Source organism: Montipora capricornis, chromosome 3 (genome assembly GCF_036669925.1).
Source record: "Montipora capricornis isolate CH-2021 chromosome 3, ASM3666992v2, whole genome shotgun sequence".
Lineage (NCBI taxonomy): Eukaryota > Metazoa > Cnidaria > Anthozoa > Scleractinia > Acroporidae > Montipora > Montipora capricornis.
The window spans coordinates 34,486,232-34,503,287 of NC_090885.1; the positions used below are offsets into that span (position 1 = coordinate 34,486,232).

At 38.3% G+C, this 17,056-nt stretch overlaps 2 protein-coding genes across 3 annotated transcripts in view; one reads left to right on the forward strand and one right to left on the reverse strand.

Moving 5' to 3' along the window:
• Positions 1-4,612, forward strand: part of LOC138042975 (FHF complex subunit HOOK interacting protein 2A-like) — a 36,181-nt gene extending 31,569 nt beyond the window's left edge. For both annotated transcript variants that reach the window (XM_068889070.1, XM_068889071.1), the window contains 6 exons: positions 291-354; positions 426-508; positions 602-742; positions 1,443-1,552; positions 2,760-2,814; positions 3,056-4,612. In XM_068889070.1, the coding sequence (XP_068745171.1) occupies positions 291-354; positions 426-508; positions 602-742; positions 1,443-1,552; positions 2,760-2,814; positions 3,056-3,109 (507 nt within the window). In that variant the 3' untranslated portion in view covers positions 3,110-4,612. The remainder of the gene's footprint in view (positions 1-290; positions 355-425; positions 509-601; positions 743-1,442; positions 1,553-2,759; positions 2,815-3,055) is intronic.
• On the reverse strand, positions 4,496-16,676 carry LOC138042976 (serine protease HTRA2, mitochondrial-like). The gene is made up of 5 exons (XM_068889072.1): positions 15,869-16,676; positions 14,334-14,531; positions 8,240-8,272; positions 6,373-6,677; positions 4,496-5,559 (listed from the first exon to the last, which is right to left on the reverse strand). The coding sequence occupies exons 1-5, from the start codon at positions 16,448-16,450 to the stop codon at positions 5,394-5,396; spliced, it is 1,284 nt and encodes a 427-aa protein (XP_068745173.1). The 5' UTR covers positions 16,451-16,676; the 3' UTR covers positions 4,496-5,393.
• Positions 16,677-17,056: the final 380 nt, after the last annotated feature.

Sequence of the window (17,056 nt, forward strand, 5' to 3'; positions counted from 1 at the left end):
ATTTGGAAAAGGACACCATACATAATTTAAATCTTTTTACAAAATAAATATTGTTGATTATTATCATTGAAATATGCATGTGTACCCCCAATTTTCTTTTTCGGATTTCAGTAACACTCATTAATATCTGCTTTTCCTGCATGTTCATAAACCACACAAAAATATCTTTGAATTAGCATGGAACGTCAGAAAGGAGAATTAACACCCTAACTACTTTGCCACTCTTATTGTGTCATTATGATGCAAGTGAATTATGCAGAAATAACAATAATTTACTGTCCTTGTTTCAGTGCAGCCAACGTTCTTTGCAAACCAGTTGCTTTGACTGGCCTGTCACTTCAGTGCCAGCACGTGGTATGTATTTTATTAAATTAATTCCGTGAAAACAAAAATAGAGGAAATAACCAAACTACCTTTGTTTTTAGATGTAGAAGATAACCGAGAGGCATTTTACGAAGGTGCATTTTTAAACATGTTATTCAAAAAACTACAGAGACTTTTAGACCAGGTACTGTATGCAACAAAATCTTGTTGGTTGTGGGGTGCCCATAATTTCTTCAGTGTGAAAAAATAAAATTAATTTGAACCATTTGTGATTTAGCCATATGAAGTAAACCTGCAAGTGACAAGTGTGATAGCTTTGCTGTCTCAGTTCCGACATCCTCAACTGCAAGAATATCTCCTCACTGCAACATTACCACTCTCACCTGGTTGTCGCACTCTTCATTTAACTCTTCAAAATGTGAGTATTTGATTGTCACAGCAAGTAACATATTAATAGTTCATGTAAGGAAAGAGACTTCACATATATAGTCTAGGAGAGGTAGTGTAAAGTGACCTTAGTTGATTTTGAGACAACACTGGGTGTTTTAAAAAAATGAGGTACAACTGTACATGTAATATTATGTTATCATTGTGCCCTCTGGTACATCTCTGTTACTTCATATGCAAAGATTGACCAATTTCACAAGCTTTAATACAAGATGCATCCTTGAGCATGGTCTTCTAAAATGAAAATTAATGTTTGCTTTCTTGCTTAGAATTTAATACGGAAAATATCTTATCAGTCTTGTCAGTTAGTTCTCTCTGCAGGTCACAGGAGAGGTTTATTATAGTCATTGTGATTAATTTGCCAACATCAAAAATACCATAATACTCTTTGTTTGCCCCTCCAAAATTTTGCATAAGCATGGTTTCCAGTTTCTCTTGGGACCATTCATTATAAATGTAAGTTCCAAGAGAAATAAAAATAATGCTTATGCAAAATTTTGGAGGGACAAGCAGAGTATTATAGTATTTTTGGCATTGGCTAATTAGGGCAGATTTTCAAGTTGTTCATAATATCCTCTATACATGTCTGTGGAACCGGTTAACAAAATGCAAAATGCGTTCCTTTGTCAATAAATGACTTACAATGCTTCAACCTTCTTGGTTAACTACAGGTAATACAAGATCTTAAGGGAAGAATACAAAGACTCCCAAACTTTCAACGAAATGTTATTGCTGTTAGAAGACAATTAATGGGAATGGCAATGCTACCTGAAACCAAAAGGTACATACAGGCTACCAAATAATGATGACTAACCTAACTTTAATCCAGAGTAAATACTGCAAAATCCACATTTCAGAACCTTTTTATCTCAAGTGAAGCTGAAAAATTCTTATCATTCTCTAATCCTGGCGCTATGATCCAGCCCTCAAAGCTTCAAAATGATTAATTAACCCATTGACTGCTAGGAATGGGACTTAATAGCTTTTACTCTGTCTAACACCAGACATTTTTACTCTTCAATGGGAGCAGTCCAGGTGTCAATGGGTTAGTGAATTCTAAGAACAGTAATATTCAAGAAGAGGTGAGCACCAGGTGGAACATTGCACTTGTGGAGAGCTTACAAGGATTTGAGAGTCAATCAAATGTTGAAATAATTGGACTTTTTTTTCTTTCCACAAACTGTGTGGTACAGTGAAGTAATCTTACATTTGACATCAATAGTAGTCTGAATCCATGAATTTTCTGAGGTGGCATGTACCCCCTGAAACTTGGCAGAAGTACTATAATTTTTGTTACTAAATTTGATTGTCCCAATAAATGTGAATTTGAGGCATTCAAATGAATACAAATAGCCGGAAATAGTAGTAGTAGAAACTTTATTACTGCGTCAGAACCTTCTAGTTTGGGAGATATCCCATAATAATGTGGGGACACAAATAATAATAGATAAAATTATTTACAAAGAAATACTATGCGCTAAATTCTAAAATTAAGTCATATACATATATGAAAAAACTATGAAATAAGAATTGAAGAAATCAATTAAGAATTACAATGAGCACAGCCCCTGCAGCCATCATAACTATTTCTGCAGCACTAGAGATTTTGTCTCATAATGTAATGTGCGTTGGCAAGTTCATATCGTGTAGCCTTGTAGGATGGGCTACTTAAAGCTGGAGCCGTGTTTCTAGGATCTACATGTAGTATAGCATATCATATTTCCTGGTGCTTGGCCAAAAACGCCAAAATAAATGTAATAGAGTTGCTCATGTTTTGCACTGCTTGGTGGAACTGAAATAAATTTTATTGAATATCCTTTTTAAATTTTAGGATAAAACAGTTTGCCATGTAAAATATGGTGTGAGCCCAACAACAGATTCTTCAAAATTATGTTACATATATACATGTATGCAAGATGCTGTTTGTTTGGTTTTTTCTTTAATTGGAAGGATAATAACAATAATAATGCCCTTTTATCCTTTCCTAGTTTGAGTGAAAGTAATCTTCTTGAAGCTGCAATAGTATTGGAGGAATTCTGCAAGGTGAATTTTTTTCCTTAAGTCTTTTTTTGTTGGACTGGTTGACAGTGATAATGCCAAGATGATTGCAACAACGACAATTGAACACTTTCTTTAGGGACTTTTCTAGGCTAGTGTAGCATTGGATATAAATAAATGTGACAAATTTTACAATTCAAGACAAGAAGTTGAACTGGGGACTCAGAAAATGACTTAATTGTTACTTGTGCCTTTTAACTTTTCATTTTGTTTCTTTGTGCCACAGGAAGTGGCAGCAATTGCATTTGTTAAAGCTACAGAAAGAGTGCAAGGTCGGTGACATGACCAAGGAAGAACTCCGATCAGTGTAGAGACAGATTTCCTTCACAACCAAAATGACGAATTTTAGGAGACCAACCCTGCATGACAGTACCAACTGATCATGTGCTGTGCACTTTGTTGCATGCTGATTGAGAATTCAAACGTTATTGTCTTTCAACTTGAATTTGCACACCTCGTTTTTCCTTACTACAAACTATTCTCAAATGCAATATTTTTTTCCTTGTTTAATTTTTATGGGCATTTTAGAAACAGGTTTATTTCACAACAGAGGCACAGCCAATTTCTAACGTCCAGTTTGCCAAAATAATATATTACCGGTAGTTTGCTTCTGTGCAAATTTGGTTAGAGGTAAAATTAATACTGAAGGCCTGGCCAAACGCTCCCAACATTGTTGCAACATTTTCAACACAACATGTCCATGTTTGTGCCCCAGCCCCTAGTGCTACCACGTTGTGTGAGCGTGGCCAAACGTGTACTACATCATGCAACATCCCAAAATGTTGACTGTTTTTCAAATTTGATCCAACAACATCATCCAACAAGTTGCAACCTACATGTATCGCAACAGGTTGGCCAAATGTATGCAACATATTGTGTTGAAGCGCTGAAACAGGGGCAGCCTTCTGGCTAGCTGCCTGGACAAACCTCATTTGGACCGCCATGCTCATGTAGAGCGGCAGTGATGTGATGATGTATGTTGCGTTGAAATATTGCGTGCGTTTGGCTAGGCCTTGATGCAGAAAATGTAATGAGAGTGGAAATATTTTCTGATATTGATAATGTAATACGGTGTTTAAAAAGATGTGACAATGAAATTGTACCACAAATTATAATTGTAATCAGTTCCTTAGGTCATTCTTTTGCCATAACACAAGATTCAAACTGCTTTTATTGGCATTTCAAAGTTAAAACAAATAAATAAATACACAACAGCCATAATTTAATATTATCTTTAATTATGGATAAATGATGAATGTTTAGCCATGTCATATCAAATTACTGATGGCTAATGACACATCCACACAACTAAATTTTCTTTGATAAGGTCTTGATACATTACATAATCAGTAATGTATCAAGTTGCTACATCATGCTTAGTAATTTGACTGATGAAAACAGAAACAACCCTAGGTTACAGCTTTTTACAGAGTTTCCAAGCATTTTGCATTATATGAAGACAGGCACTTCGGAAAATACATTGGTCTCAATGTGTTTTAACATAGATGCTTTTTACAAAAAGTTTTGTGGGGAGCTACTGTTTACAACAAACAAGCACACCTCATTTGCAACCCTTTCCTTGAGAATGGGCTTCAAGAAGGGAGAACAAAAGACTTTAGGGTTTTCTGTGTAGACGGATAGTGGTAGACTCCACTCAAAGACACAATGATAGGTTCCACATTTTATTGAAAGTTTCCAAGCATTATATTGTTTTCAGGTAGATGAGAAAGATGCATTGGTATGGATGGGTAATGAAATTTGTAATAAAAAATCCTGACAGAAACTATTCAGTGGGTATTTATTCTTTGAAGCTATAGTTTACAACAAGCGTTGAACAAATTACTCAAAACCCTTTTTCAATTAGGACTTCATGTGTGTCTTTTGAGGTACTGGGAGGCATATTATGTTCTTGTTGCAAGATTTTCTAAACTTTGGCCCAGAAAAAGGAAATACGTGTACCGTATATTATGTCTGACTCCAGTGCATACAGTGTGTGATGTGATTTTGTAAACATACTGTATGAACCCCTGATGTTCTTTTATAGTTCTGGCCAGTAACAGTTTAATTTATAAAAAATAGTAAGGTGACTCTTATATTTCCCTGTCAATAAAAGGTGACTGATACCACAGTAAGGACAGATAAGGGCTTTTTATTGCACCAATGGATGAATGAAAAATGGCTATTAGAAGCCTAACATACCACACCTTTTGTGGCACATTTTCAGGTCCAACAAATAGAGTCCATTTGCAACTTACACGAATAAACCAAAGAGGTGATCTATTAAATTTTAACAAAGTAATAGATTCCATGTTTCTGCGCATATGTTCAGTAATAGATCATAGATGATGTCAAAATGTGGTAAGAACAAAAAAGTATCTCACGTGTCACTGATGTTCTTACCACATTTTGACGTCTCTTGTGATCTATTACTGAACAGACCCCTGCCATGAGTTGCAGTAGATGCCGCAAGTCATGGTAGAAACAGATAAACCTTGTCAACCTCATTATTGTAAGTTCACCATTTTTTATTGGTGCTAAACACTGATAAAAATGTTTTGATGCAGCTATCCCACAACTTCAGGATGGACTGTAAAATGCAGAGTTTGTTCACCTCTGGTAACCTCCATTTGGAGTGTTCCTCCCTTACGCACATGCTGGTGAACTTGCATGGATGATTCTGTTGCATGGCTATTTATTTTGGTGATAATGTCACCTGATCGTAGGCCAGCTCTGAAAGATTGAAATAATTGGGATGTCCCCATTAACCCTTTGACATCTCTAACCGGCCAGACCTAGTATTTTACTCTGTCTAACGCCAGACGATTTTACTCGTCAATGGGGAACCCCTGGGAGTCAATGGGTTAATAGAAAATCATTATGGATCATCATTATTATTATCATCTATCATGAGGACAGAAAGTAAACACCATGGATTAAACACCATCAGAGCTACTTCTAAAGAAATCTGCCCTTTGTCACTAGCTTCGACATGGAAAAGTTTTGCTAACTTGTAAGGAGCATTAAAAATAAAAATTGGCAAAAATGGGTCTGGTGTACATGTAAGTATGAAAATTCCTTTTTCCTTCAAATTGATGACCTTTGTTTGTGTAACACCCAACTGTAAAAGTTTGACCTTTAAGTTTAGTCCTTAATCCAAAGGTTTTTTTTTAAAATAGTTTTGGATTTTATGGTCTGTCACAACCGGTGTTTATTCAAGTTCAAAACCGACTTCAAAGACTCACCTGATTAAGAATGCACTGTACAAATTATTATGTATCTGTAACACATGTTAAATAGCCTGAAACTCTAGTTATGAAAGCTAAATCACTCATACGTTGACAATGCAATGGCAGACCATTACACTAAGAGTTCAAACGTCTAACTTTTTGAAATAGAAATTTATTTGTAGCCTTTACAAATGATAAATAATCAGTAAAACATCAAACATTTAGAAGAAAAGAGATTTGAAATAGGGTGCATTTTCATTTTCAGTAGCCAAGGATAAGAATTCTAAATTTGTTTAAAAAGTGGTCAAGCACTTGCCTATGTGCTGGGGATCCATAATTTATTTGTGCAACAAGCACCCCATGTGTAACTTCATGAAATCTTTGGTCTCTCCGTCTCAGTTCATCAAGGATCTGTGGTGTAAGTGTCAACATGGTAATCCCAATGTACCAGCGCTGATATGGTGCCAGCCGCCTTTTTGTATTTCTGCTTCTGTAGTCTCCACTCCTGGCTTTTTCTATTGATTTTGAAAGGAAGCCTTTGGCAGAATCGATTGGAATGGAAAAGGAAATTCCAGCTGCAAATCGCATGGTTATTGCATTTATACCAATAACATGGCCATCCTAGAAACATTTAAAAACATAAATAGCAGGCTTGTTCAAAAGGTGGGTGGTGCTGTTCACAAGAAAAAAACAACAACTATCAAGCCAATTAAAAAACAGATATCAAAATTTGCTGGTGTGTTTTTCCACAGACACCCCAAGCTAATGTTTGTAATTTGCGTGCCAGGATCAGTTATGCAATTGCAATGGTATAAATTGTGAAGTTCCAGTTTTTATGGGAATTTACAAACGTGTTTCGGAGTCGAAAAATAAAGACAACAAATGGGACAAAAATGCCTTGTCTTCTTGACACGGCATACTTTGGCCATTTCAGCGCATTTCCAATGGGTGAAGGTCCCCTGTTTTGCTCTCTCTCAATACAATAATATACAGGGAGAGGAAAACACCAAGCCTACAACCCTATGGTGCAATAAACCAATTTCGATATATTAAAATTCAGTCCGACACAAAAGGCATCAGCTCGAGGCTCTGGGGAATAAATATAAGGATTTGTATGAGTTTATTCCCCAGAGCCTCGAGATAATGCCTTTTGTTTTGGACTGAATTTTAATATATCGAAATTGGTCTATTCCAGTGGGTTGTAGGTTTGCTGTTTTCCTCTGTATACATATAACTGCAGTGCTGATGTCTATGATAGATGTTAATTAAGCCTTAAAAGTGACCCCAAATGTCCCACACATATGGTACATCTAAGCCACGCCAGAGTGCTCAAACTAGCAAGATTGGGAGCTAGAGAGAGGAAAACAGCAAGCCTACAACCCATTGAAATAGCCCTGAAATGGCCAAAGGATGCCACCAAAACACTGATAAGGTATTGAGAAGACAAGGTATTAGGCCTTTTTGTTCACTTCATGTTCTATATTTTCAACTCCTAAAACATGTTTGTAAATTCCCATACAAACCCTTATAATTGTGGATCGTGACACTCAAAATACAACGGTGGCTTGGTGTACCTGTGGTTTTCCCAACATAGGCAATCTGACAAGAATCAGGAGATTTAATCCTTCTCTTGTGAATAAAAGATGCATGACATGGCATGCATTGGGAAACGAATAGTCATCACCATTCAAACAACTGGTACATAGAGATTACAGTACATGTTTCCTTTTTAAATGCTTCCCTCCTCCTTAACCCTGGCTTCCCTCCACTGTTATTTTGAAGAAAACTTGATTTTCAGATGAACATCCTCCATCAGAAACTGCTAGTGGATGTGATATAAATGAGGGGGTGGGGGGGGGGGGGGAACAATAGGACTAGGAATTGACAGTGAATGTAAACAGCACAGCTAATTACAAAAAAATAACATCTGCACAAAGTAAACAGCCATTGTGAGATTACTGTGAACAATATGCCTATTTATTTAAGGCTTTTCCCAATGAACATGTGAGCCCTCCCTTATCTCATAATCATTCCATCCTATAAGCCATAAATAAAAGTCCACAAAAGTCTTTTAGTTCCAAATTAACCTTCGAAACCATTTTGAATTTTTCTAATTACTCAGTTGTCAAGTGTTGCATACTTTAATAAAAAAATGCCAGCTAATACAAAATAAACAGATTTACCAAGTTGACAAGAGGTCCTCCAGAGTTTCCAATCTATAAAAAAATTGACATCATTTATGATTATAACTCTCCTTGACGTCATGTCCATTATTTTACATGGACTAATACACATAACTCGGAATTGTGTCTCATCTTGAGGATAAAATTAAAATTTTGTAAGCCAAACTAAAAATAAGTAGTGCAGATGTCATTTTCATGCATTATCAAGTCGAAAGCATTTTACATATAAGCATTTGCCCTAAATTTAGTGATTGTTTCAACAGAAGATTAACATTAATTTGGCAAGCAGGGTTGGCATATCATAAGAATGATCGTCATTGTCTTTAAGTTGTGTGACATGGATTTGATTTTGAGACACACCATTGCCAAATGTTATTTGAGATAGGTTGTAATAGTGCTAAAAATAACCCTTAAAAGTTATGGGTCTTATGATAGGTTTGATAATATGAAATTTCTGAAAATAAGGGGGTTTTTTTGCTTTAATTAATATTATTTTATAAACATTACGACTTAGAGTATTGATATGTAAAAGACCTGTAGGTCCACAACAACAATTCTTTATTAGATCTAAAAATTTCTAATTTACAGAGCTTTTGCGCGGCGGGTCTAAAACACAGGTCACATTCCACGGGTCACTCATTGCAGGTTTTTTTTTTCTTTTTGGAAAGTAATTAAAACCAAAACCCACAATTTGGCTAACCCTAGGCCTAAAACCAACCTTAGGCCTTGGGTTAGCCAAATTGAAGGTTAGGGTTACTTCCAAAAGGTAAAACAATGACCTGCAACAATTGACCTGTGGAATGTGACTTGTGCTTTAGACCCGCGGGGGCAAAAGAGGAACCAATCGAGTTTGTTTTGTGATTTATAGCCAGGATTTCAAGGAGTTTATTCTTTAGTTTACTTTTAGATTGATTTTTGTGAGTAGTGCAGTGTTTTAAGTGCAATACCCATAATTATTGTCGTTGGGGCTGTCTGAGTGAGTGAGTGTAAGATTGTAGGCCTGCAGCATGTGCATGAATTGCAAAACTAATGTAGGATCTCATTGAATTTCAACAATAATATACAGTCTTGTCGCCTTTTTTTTACTTTGCAAGATCAATGGTCTACCTCAACAATGGGCTTGTGGGCTTTGTGAGTCAACACCCGCTTAGCCTACCTGCACAACTCAGAGTTGCCCTTTTGCAGAGCGTTTTTGGAGTTTTTGTCCAATTCAGCTCAAATTTCCAGGACAATTTTAACACAGTTCAATGTACAAAATTTATGGTGTTCACCCTTTCACTGCCATAAATGCCAGTTGACACTTACAGATTTTACTCTGTCTAATGCCAGACGATTTTACTCGTCAACGGGGAAGCCCTGTACCCATTAAAGCATTATTTCCCAAAAAGGAAGGTATCATCCCAGAAAAGAGAGATGACCCCATAAGGCCATGGGTCGCCACCACCATGCCGGCCATATTTCGCTTTGTAAAGCGAAGTCAGTTTTGTGTTTTCATTCTCTGATTATTTCTTACTGTTATTCGTCATTAATCTGGTGGAAAATGTCGGAATCTGACTCAGACTATTCAGAGTCAGCTGAAAGTCCTGACAAGCGTGATGATCCTACGAGTTCAGTCTCACTTCAAGACAAAAATGACATTGAACGTGGAGCCGAAGAAGGGTCTTCTGCTGTGGCAGAAAAGGGACATGGAGAAGTTCTAAACTCCCTAAGGGGAGCCATTGAACCAGATGTCTCTGTTGCACCTCCACCAAAAAGGCCACCAAAAAGGCCACAAAACGATTCTGCAAACAAAGCTCTTGGTCTTGAGATAAAGATTTTACCACAAAAGAGTTGGAAAACTTGGGCTCTGTCCGCCTTGCATTGGGTGGCTTTCCAGTTGAACAATCGCAGAACTTCATGAACTGTGGTACTTTGAGCGTTCATGCCCCTAGTGATGTGTCAGGAAAGCAATCAAAACAGCAGCCTCTTTCCTTGACTGAGGACCGTGCGGATCCCTTTCAGGCAGCTCTGCAAGATGCGAAAAAGAAATCTTCACGAACTGGTGAAGTACCAGTTTCAAATGAAGCTCCTCCACTGGCAGGCTTGTTTAACTCGAAGTATTCCTTGTGGACATGTTGTCAACAGCTGAAAGATATCTTAGGCATATATTTCTGAAGTTCCATGTGGAACTTTGTAAACAATTCCCAAAACCTGACGTGCCAGCTCTTTCAGTTCCAGAGCTTAATTGCTGGCTTGTTTTGGTCGGTGGAAGAGATAGCCTGAGCCAACTGTGTTGGGAGCAGAACTTGCAGTTAACTATGTGCAATTATATGGACACAGCGGGTCCATATAATTGTGTATTTTGTTACAGAACCTGCAGTCTGACCCTGGTTCAGTAACTGAACATTCAGCTATAGACCTTATTCTTAAGAGCCTCCATTTGCTTGGGCACAGGGTAATAAGCCTCAATCAACATGCAACGTCGACAAGAAATTGTTAAATCTTGTAACATGACAGATGTAACTCAACTAGCAAAACATTCTCACCCTATGCAGTCTTACCTGTTTGGGCTTCCGAACTTAATTTTGTGGGTGATCTCGCCGAAAAGGTTTCCACGTCAGTCCACTCTAAAAGGCACTCAAGCTCAGCTAAAGGCAAAGCTTCTTACAGACAGGCCAGAGCTCAGTCATTTAAAGGGTCCTTCGACGCTACCAAGGCCAGGACCCATCATCTCATGAGCATCTGCCTTTTCAGAAGACTCCCTTCAGGGGAAAACAGGAACCGGCAAGCGACTACTCAGACCAATTCTGTTACAAGTACCCCAGGAAGAAGTCTCTAGTACCGCCAGTCTTCAACAATTTACACAATCAAGTTCCCAGGTAAGTTCCCTAGATATGATTTTCCATTTTCCTACTCAACCAGAGAGCATTCATTTGCTGAAAGTGGCAGGGAGATTGCAGAATTCAGAGTTCGCAACTAATTACACAAGACCCATCCATAAAAGAACCCACACACTTGTCGCAAAGAGTAGGGCATGTAGTTCCTGGTGTTGTGGTCTGTCTTCTGTGGTGTATCACGGTTGGGAGGGTAAATGCTTGAAGATATTAGCTACACCAAGCTACTCTAAAATCTGAGGGTAAAGAAAGGCCATGTAGGGTTATGAAGTAAAACTACTGGACTGCCCTTAGCAGTCCAGAATCCCTTGTTCATTTTGCTCATTTGCAATATGTGGGTAAATAAAGTTAGTTACTAACTAACTAACTAACTAATTACTTAAGAGGTATCTTTTATCCCTAGTGTGGGATTCTACAGTAATCTCTTTCTTGTGGCAAAAAAGGGCGGAGCTGGCCAACAGCTGGTAATCAATCTCGCAAACTTCAACAAGTTTGTGACATACTCTTATTTCAAAATGGAAGACTTGAAAACAGTTTCAGACCTTTTGAGACCAGGGGATTTCATATGCAAACTCAACCTGAAGGATGCATATTTCAACATCCCTCTCCATGCCAGGTCTCAGAAATTCACCCACTAAATCAATTCAGAGGGAGAACTTATCAATAGGCCATTTCCGAGTTCATGTCGGCATTCTCTTTAAAGCGAGTCTAACTGCGAAGTTTTTCTTATGACAATTACTTTTCTTTCATATGTAAAGTAGAACTAATTACTATCACAAAAACTTCGCACTTAGACTCGCTTTGAAGAGGAGGCAAACATGAACTCGGAAATGGCCTATTCACTTGTCTCCCATTCAGGCTAACATCAGCCCCTCGCGCTTTCACCAAGGTAGTCACACCAATTGTGGGTATGCTAAGAAAAATGGGTGTCCAGATGATAGCTTATTTGGAGGACATGCTCATTATGAAAAGCAGCACCTCACAGGGTGCCAGGGAAGACATCCTGAGTCTAAAGTACATTCTAGAGAATCCAGGATTTGTGATAAATCTGGAGAAATCCATTTTCCTTGCTGTGCAGGTCATTGAATTGCTGGGAATTATTGTGGACTCTGTGAACATGAGCTTTCTCCTCCCAGAAGAGAAGGTTGCTGCGATTCAGAAGGAATGTTGCCATCTGGTAAGCAGATGAGTAGCTTCTTTGAGCCAATTTTGCACATTATAGGAATGTTGACTTCCTGCAAGATCGCAGTTCTTCAATCCCCCCTCTATTATCGGGAGATTGAACATTTGAAGAACAGCGCAACACACGATCAGTTACCCAACCATGTACAAGTTTCTCTAGGTCTCCATGCCTTAGACAACCTCCGATGGTGGTTGAACAGTCTCTCTCTTGCCAATGGGCACCCCATTCCGAACTTCCTACCACATCTAGTAATTCAATCAGACCCCTCCAACTCAGGGTGGGGAGCTGTAAGCAATGGGACAGTTACCAGGGGCACATGGACACAAGAAGAACACAACCTTGATATCAACTGCAAGGAGCTCCTGGTAGCATCCTTTGCAATGAAAGCCTTCACCAAACCACTTCAGAATGTCCATGTATTAATTCAGATAGACAATACCAGAACAATAGCCTATATCAACAAAATGGAGGGGGGGGGGGGCAACCTACTTGATTTCTATGCAAGACATCTGTGGAGTTGGTGTCTGCAAAGGAGAATAACTCAAGGGTGGAGCACATTCCAGGGTGTCTCAACACTGTAGCAGACAGGAAATCAAGGGCCAAGCTAGACTCTTCTGATTGGCATCTGAACAAGAGATACTTCCAGATGCTAATGACCAAACTGGGTCAGTGTATGATCAACCTTTTTGCAAACAGAATACATCACCAACTTCCAAGGCCTTGCAGTTACAAACCCCATCCAGAGGCGGAGGTGATCAATGCTCTGACTCAGCCCTGGTCAAGAGAAGTGAGTTATGCTTTTCCCCCATTCAATCTCAGAGCCAAATGCTTATGGGCTGGTGTGATCAACAGCAAGTTGATCCCCTTCAACCTGGTATCATGAAGGTGATAGATTTTCTGTCAGACGTATTTCACTCAGTTCATCAGTACTCCACCTTAAATATTTACAGATCTGCAATAAATCCTACCTTACCATCAGTGGATGCTAGTCCAGGGCAGCATCCCATGGTATACAAATTCACGAAAGGGGCCTTTAATATGCACCCTTCCAAACCGAAATATTCTTACACTTGACACTTGGGATGTTGCATTGGTGACAAAACAATTGAAAAACCTCCTGGATGATAGTAATCTCCCAATCGGTGTACTTACAAAGAAATGTGCTACGCTGTTGGTCCTGTCAGGTTCTAAGAGGCGATCAGATCTCAGGGCCCAAGATATTAGATTTAAGAGATGCATTCCAGAAGGGGTTACCTTCCAGTGACCGACTGAACCCAGAAACGATGTTCAGTCGTTTTTACTATCGTCCGAAGTATTTTAGTTCGTTTGGCAAAGCAGTCCTCCATGGTGAGAGCTGGCTTTGAACAGGCCAATTAGTGAATTCAGAGTGCAACCTGCAATAGAATTGCAGATTGTGCCAGGCTACATTGTAGCTACAGAACAATCAGAATTATAATAAGGTTGCACAAAGAATTCACTAATTCCAACCTCTCAAAAGAGCACTGCTTTAGCTCATGTTTGTTTATTTCTCTCTTTAAGGAACCAATCAAGAATCGACTAGGATTTTCAATACTTGCTTGTCCTGTTGTCCTTAGATATTTTGTTAATAATACACATATAGTTTTTTGTTTTGTGCTTATCTTTGGTTGTCTCTGTTTATACTTGGAACAGGTAAAGCTCAATATGGCCGGTGTGGTCTTGGCGCCCTATGGCCTTATGGGGTTATCATCCTTTTTTGAGATGATACCTTCATTTTTAGGGGTGCTTTAAAGTGCTTTGTTTGATTTTACTATATAGCCCAGACCAATTAGTGAATTCTTCATGCAACCTTCATAGAATTCTGATTGTTCAGCAGATACTATAGATCTACATGTACATGTAGCCTGGTACAACCTGCAATTTGTATTCCTTTGGCCATTCAAAAACCCTACTCTTCATTAACTAATCCACCCCAAAGAGTAACACCATCATTCAGGTACAAGTTCCTTAAAATTAACTCTTACTCATACTAAACACAAGGCAGATCATTCAAACTTACATTAATAGCAGCATCTGTCTGGATGTATTCCAACTCCCTGTTTGGCAATCCAATCTCCACTCCTGCTCGATGTACAGTACTGACAATTCCTGCTGTTATTGTGTTACTAAGCTGCAGAGGACTACCCATTGCCACAACCCACTCTCCAGGTCGAATTGAAGAGGATGAACCAAGAGTTAAAGTTGGAAACTTAATGTTCTGAAGAAAAAAGAAAAAGTGAAATGATCAAATAAGATGCTGGTGCTCATTAATGAACGATAATTTGTTTCAACAAATTCAACAATGTGTCAACAATTCAACATTAGAAATCCCAATATAACAATGTAATTAATAATTATTAGTAATCTCCGTTGCCAACTTGTAGGTTCAACGAGCCCTAGATATTTTGTTTGGTGGGCCTAACTTAAAGAAGCTAAGTAGTTTCTTTTAGGCCTCCTCGCCACCAATGTGTTCTTTAATTTTCTTTTTTACCTCTTCTGTGTTTGTATCTATTTGTAAATTTATTTTTTTCAGTGTGGTAAGTAATTAAAATAAAATGATTTAAATAAATAAGTACTTTTAAATCTCCAGGGTAAAAGAGACTTAAGTCCTTTTGTCTGTTAAACTAATTGAAATAAATAATAATAATAATAATAACAATAATAATAAATAACTTTATTTAAGGTGGCTGAAACCAGTTTCACCACTTTTAAGAGATCTTATTAGAAGGGTTATAATTACTATACTGTGTCACATAAAAACAATGTTATGGTACCTTTTAAACACCAATTATTGCTTAACAAAATGCGTCCACTACTGTGACGTAATAGGTTACTATGGCAACATGAAAGTTCTCCAAAAACACCCTATATTTCGTCTTTACTTGCTTACATCTCAAAAATGAACTTGGTGACCCTCATTGTTTTATTGTGGAATGGTAATTAGCTATCTGAGATAGAACTATCAGCAAAGTTTTAAAAATTCTTGGGGGCCAATTCACAGCTACCTTAACTTTTTTAAAAGACGGAATATTGTTGTTATTGGAGAGCTTTCATGATGCCATAGTGACATATTACATCACAACAGCAGGCACATTTTGTTAAGCAATTATTGGTGTTTAATATGGTATCATAACATTGCTGTTATGTGACACAATGTTGTAGTGACAACCCTTCTAATAAGATGGTCTCTTTAGTGTTAAAATAGTGAAACTGCTTCCAGCCACCTAAGTGTCAAGTTTAGCACTGTTACATGTAGCTATGTTTTTTCTGGAATCTTTGCTGTTTGAAGTGGTATCACTCTGGTGGGCATGTATATTTTACTACCTCCATTCCCAGTCATAAATTACATTATGAGACTAGATAGTTTTTCAGTGAACAAAACTCTGCACAAAAGTGACCCATCAGTAAATTCCCACTCACTACTTTTTGGATCGAGGGCATTTCAATTTGTTGGGAGGAAGGTCTCCAAGATCAGAGTGGTTCTGGGGGTAAGAAAGTGGCATTGATATTTTTCTCATGACGACACAACTGCATTATGTAAAGATCACCACATGCCTTATTGCTGGAATCAAGTTTAACAGCAGCCAAGTCATTTTCTAAATCAATATCAATCACTGTGCCGCTGAAATGTCTTCCATCTTTCAACTTAACACTAACGTTCATTGCATTTTCCACTACATGTGCATTAGTAAGAACCATTCCATCTTCAGTAACAATAAATCCTGAACCAGCGCTTGTGGGACCGGAGTGGGACCCAAACACGAATCCCGCGGGTCGTCCCGTTACTTCAATGTTCACGACGGCGGGTGCAGCTTTTTCCACAGCATCAGCAATGAAATTAAATCTGGCTGATCGAGGAGGTGAATCAGAATTGTATACATTTCCTTCGTTAGGAACGGCTTTGGCCTCTACGCTTGCGCTCAATTTGCAGTGTTTGAACAGTTTTGGTATTCCAAAACCAAGAAAACCACCTAACACAATAGAGCCAATCCAAGGCCAGGGAAATTTGTTGGTAGATTGTTTGGTTTCTGTACTTAATACTCTATAAATCTGAATGATGCTTTTAGTTTTCGTTCTTCCTGACAGCCACTCTATTTGGCCAAATTTTTGCCACCTTCTCCATGAAGTTGCCGCCATTTTGACGGATGAGGGGTTAAGAGATCTGGGAACGATTAGGACTTAGTCTCTCTCTGTGACTGCTGAGCTTTTGAACCCAGGGGTGCTTGCCATTATGCCAAAGATTTCGGTCGGAAATCAAATGGAAAGGTCCGTTTCGGTTTCTTCCGACCGGAATATTCGGGATCACCTCTGGAGGTGGTCCACTTATTTCGGTTGGAATATTCCGACCGAAATTCGCCGTTCCATATACGTGCTCCAATATCATGACTTACTAGCCAACGTAACCACATAGATAACCGCAACACTTAGTAGAAAACCGCTCAGGAAATCACCGTAGTTTGTATAATGGTATTTTGCCAAATACGTGAACTTGATTGAAACTGTATATAGACCATCCGCCTTTATTTGAGCATATAAAAGAAAGCATTATACTCAATAAAAATCAGTTGTTACTCCTACTTGTGTGCGATGCGTATGTCCTTATTGTGAACATGACGACATCAGTAAACCTAACATTGACAAACCGATTCTTTGCCCTAATTAGGGAATTCGGAAAAGGAATAAAAAGTGGCAAGAGCCATTCCTATTGGTTGGCCCGGTTTAATCGAAAAATGTCGTTCCATT

Excerpts from the sequence above, each read along its gene's own strand:
- LOC138042976 (XM_068889072.1), bottom strand. The coding sequence starts at position 16,450 with ATGGCGGCAACTTCATGGAGAAGGTGGCAAAAATTTGGCCAAATAGAG. Across the intron at positions 14,532-15,868 it reads AACTTGATTCCAGCAATAAG|AACATTAAGTTTCCAACTTT; the intron begins GCATGTGGTGAT and ends TTTTTTCTTCAG. Across the intron at positions 6,678-8,239 it reads GAGGACCTCTTGTCAACTTG|GATGGCCATGTTATTGGTAT; the intron begins GTAAATCTGTTT and ends AAATGTTTCTAG.